Source organism: Hyla sarda, chromosome 2, assembly GCF_029499605.1.
Source record: "Hyla sarda isolate aHylSar1 chromosome 2, aHylSar1.hap1, whole genome shotgun sequence".
NCBI lineage: Eukaryota > Metazoa > Chordata > Amphibia > Anura > Hylidae > Hyla > Hyla sarda.
In genome coordinates, this window is record NC_079190.1 from 336,382,377 (window position 1) to 336,391,714 (window position 9,338).

Below are 9,338 nucleotides of genomic sequence, written 5' to 3' on the forward strand. Positions count from 1 at the left end.
TACGTCTAATTCTTTTGAATTGTCCGAATGGAATGTTTGTTATCCATTTTTTATAATGTGCGCTCCGAAAGTCAAGATAGCTGTTGCTATCGACTGCCTTGAAAAATGTTTGTTTGCAAAAGACTCGAGTTATTGTGAAAAACAGTCACATCTAAAAACTCTGCATAATTATTGAAAACAGAATGTGTAAAATTGAGACCCCAGTTATTCTCATTAATTAATATTAAAAATTGATTAAGATCAGACTCCCACTACAAATAAAAAAGATATCGTCAATATATCTTTTATAAAAACGACAATTTAAAAAGGGGGGTAGAATAAATATTTCAAACAGACCCACAAATAAATTAGCAAAACTTGGTGCCACCTTGGAACCCATGGCAGTGCCCGTATGCTGCGAATATATTTGTCGTTCAAACTCAAAATAGTTGTGGGTTAGTATAAAACTTAGCCCTTTAATGACATTCTTTTTGGGCTCAACTTGGATGACTCTATGCCCCAAGCCCAAAAAGAATTTCTCATTAAAGGGCTACGTTTTATACTAACCCACAACTATTTTGAGTTTGAACGACAAATATATTCTCAGCATACGGGCACCGCTATGGGTTCCAAGGTGGCACCAAGTTTTGCTAATTTATTTGTGGGTCTGTTTGAAATTAATATTTATTCTACCCCCTTTTTAAATTGTCGTTTTTATAAAAGATATATTGACGATATCTTTTTTTTTTTTTTTTTTTTTTTTAATCTGGAGTGGGAGTCTTAGTGATCTTAATCAATTTTTATTAATTAATGAGAATAACTGGGGTCTCAATTTTACACATTGGCCCTCATTTACTATTCTAAACCCGACTTGTTTTGTCGGGTATTTTTGGCGCATCTTTGTCTGCGCCATGTCGCAGACATCGTGCGCCAGTCTGCGACACGATGCGTCATTTTTTCCCGACGGACCCGATGTGGATTCTCTCAAACCCGAAATAGGGGTGTAAACGACATTTCTGAGCTTTCCCACGTATTTAAAAAGGTCTCCAACCCGAATTTGTTGAATTGTTGTGGGTTTTTTTCCCGACAACTCAGAGGCGTTGGAAACCAAAACCAACAAAACCCAGTGCGACAAACAGGACGCGACATAATAATGAATACCAGGGGAAAAAAGCAGTCGGGTAAGAAAGCAAGATAGACTTACAACCCGATTTTCTAAGTAAATGAGGGCCATTCTGTTTTCAATAATTTTGCTGAGTTTTTAGATGTGACTGTTTTTCACAATAACTCGAGTCTTTTGCAAACAAACATTTTTCAAGGCAGTCGATAGCAACAGCTATCTTGACTTTTGGAGCACACATTATAAAAAATGGATAACAAACATTCCATTCGGACAATTCAAAAGAATTAGACGTAACTGTTCCTCTACATCGGACTTTCAAGACCAAAGTAATATTCTTAAAGCCAGATTTGGGGCCAAAAGGTATCCCAAACGACTTATTGAATCTGCTTATACAAGAGCTAGTGATCTCAGCCAACAAGAGTGTTTGTTACCCAGTCGTAACTCTAATAATAGTAATAATAACCATATACCACCCAATGTTGATTCTAATAAGGAGTGGTCAATTCATTTTATCACTACTTTTTGTAAAGAAAATAGAGACCTCAGAAAAACCATCAACAAACATTGGCACATCCTGCTACAGGACCCCTTTCTCAAGCCTCATTTGCCCTCTAAACCAGGAGTGAGTAACTTTCAGGAGGAATCGTACCCTCAGAAACATTCTGGCTCCAAGCAGGTTAAAAAGGGAAATACAGAATAGTGACACCTTCCTTAGGAAATTAGGGAGCTTCAAATGTGGTAATTCACGATGTAAATGCTGTGAAGTCATCTCTTAACAAGAAGGAATTTTCATCTTCTGTCACCCATGAGTTATTTACCTTATACAGTGCACTTGTGGCCTGCAATATGTTGGGCGGACTATACAATGCCTTCGTGATAGTCAATAAGCATAGAAGCAATACTAAATTAGGTTTTTTACAACATGGTGTGTCACGTCATCTGGTTTAGCGGCATAACTCTGACTTTGGGGTTCTCTCTATCACCCCAATCGAAGGCATTTCTAAAGATAATCCCCATCGATTCTCTGCATTAAAAAGGCGTGAAAATTACTGGATTTATAAGCTGCACTCTCATGCCACTTGGTTTAAATAAACTAATTTGAGAGTTCATTATAATTATTCACAACTTTATGGCTTATATGTGTGTCTTATGAGTTCTATGCGCTTATCTGTTTACTTCATGCATTGTATTTTTATATATATTTTTTATATTATTTTTACACAGATGTCGTCTTTTATAGAATCACAATATGGATTTCATCAGATTATATAACCACTATTTAATACTATTTTTATTTTTTATAAATATTGAGATATATATATATTCATATGACCCATATTTTTTAGCCATATTTATACATGTATTATTAGTATCAGTCTATAGACTCTGTATCTGCAAGTTTATTTAGATACAGTTTATATTTTTACAAATAAGCAATTTGCACTTTATTATTAATGCATATCTGTTCACCTCTCTATGTAATTTTTATTCATGTAATTTGGATAGATTTTTTATTGAATTAATCTCAACCTTCCTTATTATTTTTTAACCCAGTTATTTTTAATTTATATTATAATTTACCTACTCCCACTCCAATAACCATTTGCATTTTAATGCATATTATATTTATACTATTTTACTATCTCATATATTTTTTTTATAAGTATGTCACTCACCCATTCAGCTCCTTTGTACATTTTTCTGTGGTATCTTTCTGTACCCCTCAATACATCTTCTGTGATCACTATGTGCCCATTCACTTTGAAGCTTATATATTAAAATAACCACTATCTACACTACTCTGTGTATGTATTTTGTTTCATATTGGTATCTAACTTGTTGTATCTCTCTATTTTCCCACAGGACCGCCGTCGGCTGTTTCCTGCGGTCACGTGGCTTCTCCCCGTTCTCCTCTGTGCTGATTCATTCACACGTGTTGTTTACTTTAGGAGAGTTGTTCCACTCCCCTCTTTTCTGGTTCAGCTGCACCACGTGGTCGCCGCTTACCACCACGGAGCGTCCCTGGCAACCAGCTCCTCCGCTTTTGCCTCTCTCTAGATCGGAGCTACACGTGGCCTGACAGTTTTAAACATACTATGTTTTTATGTTTAAATTATGACAAGCCTCGCTCTTGTGCAGTACTGCCAGTGCACGGGAGCGGGCTTGCTTTGACCTCTAGTCCTTGCTTCATAGCTCTTGTTTTTAAGTGAAAACGCATTGCAATTTCTATTAAATGCATGTATCTTCTTGTCTATATAATCTGCTACCTATAATTCATTCATTGTTTTATTTTTATTATTGCATTATTTTGTTTTAATTGTGATCCCTCCCACCACTTGTACTTCCTTGTTATATTGTATATAAAGCACCTTGCAATGCTATACTGTGTGCCATTCTGAGGAAGGAAGTATGATCCTCCAAAACGCGTCTGTTTGGTATTTTTAAATAAATATAGCACTTCCTAGCACTGTCATCTTGATCTGGCTTCCACCTGATTCTTCTGATGTTCTGAACAGCGCCTTCTGACAAGGTTTATTTCCCTGTACTCTGCATACTCTTTCCTTTCGGCAGTGTGACTCCCTTTTTTTGTTTTTCCGGAAGGTCGTTGTACAGGACAACATGCTTCTACGGCCACCATTTTTCGGTGGATCCGGTCTGCTATTTCGGAAGCATATTGCTGCAAGGGGAAAATCCCACCCTTCAGGGTTTTGGCTCATTCCACCCGTTTTTCGGGGCATCCTGGGCACTCCGCTACGTGGCTTCGGCCTCACAGTTCTGTAAAGCGTCCACGACAGTCGTCTTTGCACACTTTCACAAGGTCCTACCAGATTCATACCTTTGCATCAGCTGATGCTCCTCTGGGCCGTAAGGCGTTGCAGGTGGCGGTTGTCCAGCTGTCCGCCTGACTGATTTCTTTACCCACCCAAGGGACGGCTTTGGCACGTCCCATGGTCTGTGTCCCCCAATGAAGCCGATAGAGAAAAGGCGATTTTTATGCTTGCCGTAAAATCTTTCTCGAAGGATCCTTTGGGGGACACAACTCCCACCCTTTTTCTGGTGTTCCTATTTCAGAGATCTGTCCAAGGGTGTGTTCAGTTATCTTTTTCTTCTGGTTGCTCGGACAGTTTGTGGTTTTTCTCTTTATCTGTCTGTCTTCTCCTATTGCTCTGGGACTAAAACTGATTACCTCAGGTGCCTGTGGGCGGGTATACCCTGCTGGGAGGAGCAGACTTTTCTTGTTGCCATAGTGTCAAGCCTCCTAGAGACAGCAGCATATACCCATGGTCTGTGTCCCCCAATGGATCCTTCGAGAAAGAGAGAGATTTTACAATAAGCATAAAAATCTTCCTTTTTTTCACGGATCAGTTCAGTTTTGAAGTTGATTTGAAGGGCCTCATATTAGAAATACCCCATAAATGACCCTATTATAAAAACTGCACCTCTCAAAGTATTCAAAATGACATTCAGTAAGTGTGTTAACCCTCTAGGTGTTTCACAGGAATAGCAGCAAAGTGAAGGAGAAAATTCAAAATCTGTATTTTTTTTTTTTTACACTCATGTAAAAGGAGAGAAATCCCCCAAACCCCCCCCCCCCCCCCCCAAAAAAAAAAAGAAAAATTTGTAACCCAATTTCTCTTGAGTAAGGAAATACCTCATGTGGATGTAAAATGTTTGGCGGGCGCAGTAGATGGCTCAGAAAGGAAGGAGCGACAATGGGATTTTGGAGTGAGTTTTTGTGATATAGTTTTTGGGGGACATGTTGCATTTATGAAGCCCCTATGGTGCCAGAACAGCAAAAAAAAAACACGTGGCATACTATTTTGGAAACTACACCCCTCAAGGAACGTAACAAGGGGTACAGTGAGCCTTAACACCCCACTGGTTTTTGACAACTTTTTGTTAGTCGGATGTGTAAATGAAAAATATGCAGTTTTTTTTTCCCCCCAAACTTATCATTTTTACAAGAGGTAATAGGAGAAAATGCCCCCCAAAATTTGTAACCCCATATGTGGATGTAAAGTGCTCTGCGGGCAAACTAAAATGCTCAGAAGAGAAGGAGCGCCATTGTTCTTTTGGAGAGAGAATTTGTTTGGAATGGAGGTCGGGGGTCATGTGCGTTTACAAAGCCCCCCCCGTGGTGCCAGAACAATGGCCCCCCCCACATGTGACCCCATTTTGGAAACTACACCCCTCACGGAATGTAATAAGGGGTGAAGTGAGCATTTATACCCCACTGGCCTTTGTCAGATCTTTGGAACAGTGGGCTGTGCAAATGAAAAATTAAATTTTTCATTTTTACGGACGACTGTTAAAAAATCTCACACCTGTGGGGTGTAAATGCTCACTGCACCCCTTATTAAATACCTTAAGGGGTGTAGTTTTCAAAATGGGGTCACATGTACTGCATTACTCTTCTCCCTTTTTGACAGTGCATTTGGGACACAAGCAAACAAATGCTCTGTTCTCCCCTGCACCAAGAAGTGGAAGATTACAAGTGCCTGGGGACGCCAACACGCAGGCAGACTTTGCCAGGAGCAGTACGTACAATCTGCTAGGTGTCGATACCGGCTAAACATTTCCGCCACCAATATATTGATGCATCCCTAGAAAGAACTGTAAGAAATTTACTAAACTCTACGTATATTGGAAAAAGGCAAAAAACACCTTTTACCTACATAAAAGAAAATAAGTTACAGTGAGCTAAAGAGAAGGTCCTGGAGCATGGATTAGTAATGCTCAGCACTGATGCATTTTCCCTGGCCATTGAGATAATTGTTGTACTTAACTGACCTCAGGGAGCCTGTGCCTTATTAGTGCTCAGTGGGGGGATATTCAAAGAATTTAGCACCACATTTTATTTTTTATTTTTTTTGCTTTAGTTGCGCCACATTTGCTTAAAATGTGGTGCACACTATTAGTGCCACATATTCAGATATTTAGCGTCCTGTTAGCCAGTTTTTTTTTTTTTTGTTTTTTTTTTTTTTAAAGGGGTGCAGTTAGGGCGTGCTTATGCTTTTTGTGCTATTAACACTAGTTTTAAAAGTTTAGCACCACTTTCTGGCGAACAAAGTTTCACAGCAAATACAAAGAATACTTGGGGTTAAATTATTTGCTTTTTGCCCCAAATTTTCAAAAGCCCAAACACACTTCTGAAAATGAGGTGCAGTTAACACTCTTTGAGGTGCAAAATAGAGCCCTAATAATGCAAGTTTTTGAATATTCCCCCCAGTGTCTTTTGCTCTTTGCCACTTCTCCTGCTTAGGGTCGCTACTTCATCCCCTCTGTCACACCTCTCCTAACCAAACTACACTCACACAAAACAAAAAGTGGAGAGAGAAGCCCACCAAAAAAGTGTAGAAAATCACCCATCAATTGTGACAAAACAGCATTTTAATCCCAGAAAAACTGACATCCCCTTCAAGGGAGTTTAACACCCTTTAAAACTCCACAAGCATTACACTGTTTTTGGAAGAAAGCTATGTAGAACATCCTTGATTCTCTCCCCCCCCCCCCCCCCTCTCCCTTTTGCCAATGCCAAATCTATAGCAACTGCAGAGATCCACATATTCTCCGAGCAACCCTCTTAAAATGGCACAAAACAAAAGTTCCAACATTATTTTTAAGGATGACTGACTGCAGAATATAATTTCACCTCTGTTATGAAATAGGGTTGCTTGTCTGATATGGGGTCATGATAGATGGCAGACATTATCTCCATTTACAAGTGCAAATAGAAATTCCTTCCCTCCTTCCATGGGCATCATAAGAACTGATCCCTCAATGAATCGGTGTTGTCTGTCAACCTATTTGTAGCATAATTGATGAGTTAGCAAGGGGTGGGTGGAACCGGATAAGTAACTGCAATATCAAAGAAAAAGGCCTTTATTTCTAAGTTTTATTATATTCACCCTTACTATTGATTCCAGCAAACTTTGTTGAAAGGACAGTGACTTTTTATGGGGCCAATAACTTTAGTGTATAATGTATGTGTGTATAATTTTTTTTATAGTGCCAAAATTGTATAACTTGAAAATTTTTACTGATGTCAAGATGATTGCAAAGATTTTCTTAGGCTTTTTGATTAAACCTTTCACTGATTATGATTCATTAGTTAAAGCTACTTATAAAACCATTTTTTAATGAGTTTCTTTTAATCATGTTAATCTTGCAGAGTACTCATTGAGAGAATGATGGAGACAAGAGAATCTGGTCATTCCTCTGTCCCACCACAGGGGGAATACATCAACATAAATGACATTTCTGTGCCTGAGTCGGGCTGCTGCTGACATAACTCAGGATTGTTTTTGGTAATATTTTTACTACAGGAAGACTTTTTCTAATTAGATCAAACCTTGTTCTCAAACTGTGTCACAGAGAATCATGTTGCTTGTACAATAATTTTGCAGTATTTATTGGTTTCTCCTGAATTCAGGTTTTTTTTCCCACTACATTGTACTTTGCCTTTCAACTATAGTGTGCATGTATATGCAACATGAACTGAAGAATTAATATTTGTATGAAGCCATCTACATATATACTGTTACATAGTCTGTATATATTTGTGTGTAAATATTGGTAGTTTATCAGCAGTACTAAGAATTCAGTCAAATTTTGTTATTCTGTTATACTACTGCTGTGTATAATGCTAATGCATCTTTAAATCCTCATTTACACTGGACAATGGCATGTCTTGGGTCTCATGTGTTGTGTTTTTTGTTTTATCCATGTGTTTTTTTTTGTTTTTTTTTTTTAAGGTAATAAATTTTACTCTGTGCTAAACCCTTTGGAACTTTTATCAAGGCATTATCAAAAAAAAATTATTACATGGACATACAATTTAACCACTTAGGGACCCAGGGCATACAGGCCCACGCCCCAACGCCCTAGTACTTGAGGACCCAGGGTGTAGCTGTATTCCGGACCGGGTTTACTGCTGATATCTATCTATCGGCAGGCAACCCGTGCAAACCCCTGGTCAGACCGGTGATCTGGGTCAGTCGGGTCTATGGTGACCCGGAAAAAAAGGGTGAATGGGGCTGTCCGAGACAGCCCCATTCACCCTTACCCAGCAGGAGTGACCGACCAATCACTGCCCTGCTGGGCGGCGATCGGGGCTGGCTGGAGTCTCCTATCTCTCCCTCGTCCGGCAGGGGTCCCGGTGGCAGGATACATCAGGTGGTGAGGCTTGTTAACCTCCTGCTGTTGCTTAGCAACAACTCTCAGCATGCACAGCCAAAGGGCATGCTGGGAGTTGTAGTTTTGTAACAGCTGGAGTTCCAACTACAACTCCCAGCATGCATTTTGGCAGTCTGAGCATGCTGGGGGTTGTAGTTATGCAGCAGCTGGAGGCACATTTTTCTATGAATTGTGCATCCAGCTGTTGCACATACTACCAAAGGGCATGCTGGGAGTTGTAGCAGTGTGCCTCTAGCTGTTGCAAAACTACAACTCTCAGCATGCCCTTCGACTGTCAATGCAAAACAGCTGGAGACACTGGTTGTGAAAGAGTTTGTGTCCTAACTGTTTCGCAACCAGTGTGCCTCCAGCTGTTTCAAAACAACTCCAAGCATGCACAGAGACTGAACATGCTGGAAGTTCTAGTTTTGCAAAAGCTGGAGGCACACTGGCTGCGCAACAGTTACTTAACTCAGTGTTTCGCAACCAGTGTGCCTCCAGCTGTTGCATAACTCCCAGCATGTATGGTCTGTCAGTGCATGCTGGTAGTTGTAGTTTTGCAACAGCTGGAGGTTAGCGAGAAACTGAGAAACTCACTGTAAACCCCTGCCTGTGTGAATGTACCCTAAACACTACACTACACAAAAAAAGTAACACTACATATACCCCTACACAACTCATGGTATTGCTGGACAGCCACTAACTGTCAAGGCATGCTGGGAGTTTTGAAACAGCTGGAGGCACACTGTTTGGGAAACTCTGCTGTAGGGTATTTTGGTGGCCAATGCAAATCCCCAAAATAGGGCTCAAATGCGCATGGCGTGCTCTCCTTTGGAGCCATGTCGTATTTCAAGGCAACAGTTTAGTGCCAAATATGGGGTGTTTCTGTACTCGGGAGAAATTGCACTACAAACTTTGGGGGGCTTTTTACCCCTTATGAAAAGGTAAAGTTGGGGTCTACATCAGCATGTTAGTGTAAATAAAATTTTTTATATTTTACACTAACATGCTGGTGTTGCCCCATACTTTAAATTTTTACAAGCCGTAAAAGGAAGAAAAA

General features: G+C 39.9%; 1 protein-coding gene across 3 annotated transcripts in view; it reads left to right on the plus strand.

The window, feature by feature from the left end:
• The window catches only part of RAB29 (RAB29, member RAS oncogene family), a 40,256-nt gene extending 32,363 nt beyond the window's left edge, over positions 1 to 7,893 (plus strand). The window contains exon 5 of one of the 3 annotated variants that reach the window (XM_056558031.1): positions 2,966 to 4,523. In XM_056558031.1, the coding sequence (XP_056414006.1) occupies positions 2,966 to 3,182 (217 nt within the window). In that variant the 3' untranslated portion in view covers positions 3,183 to 4,523. Of the gene's footprint in view, positions 1 to 2,965; positions 4,538 to 7,274 lie in introns of those variants that run through there. The other 2 variants (XM_056558032.1, XM_056558034.1) reach the window with 2 other exon arrangements.
• The last annotated feature ends 1,445 nt before the right edge of the window (positions 7,894 to 9,338 follow it).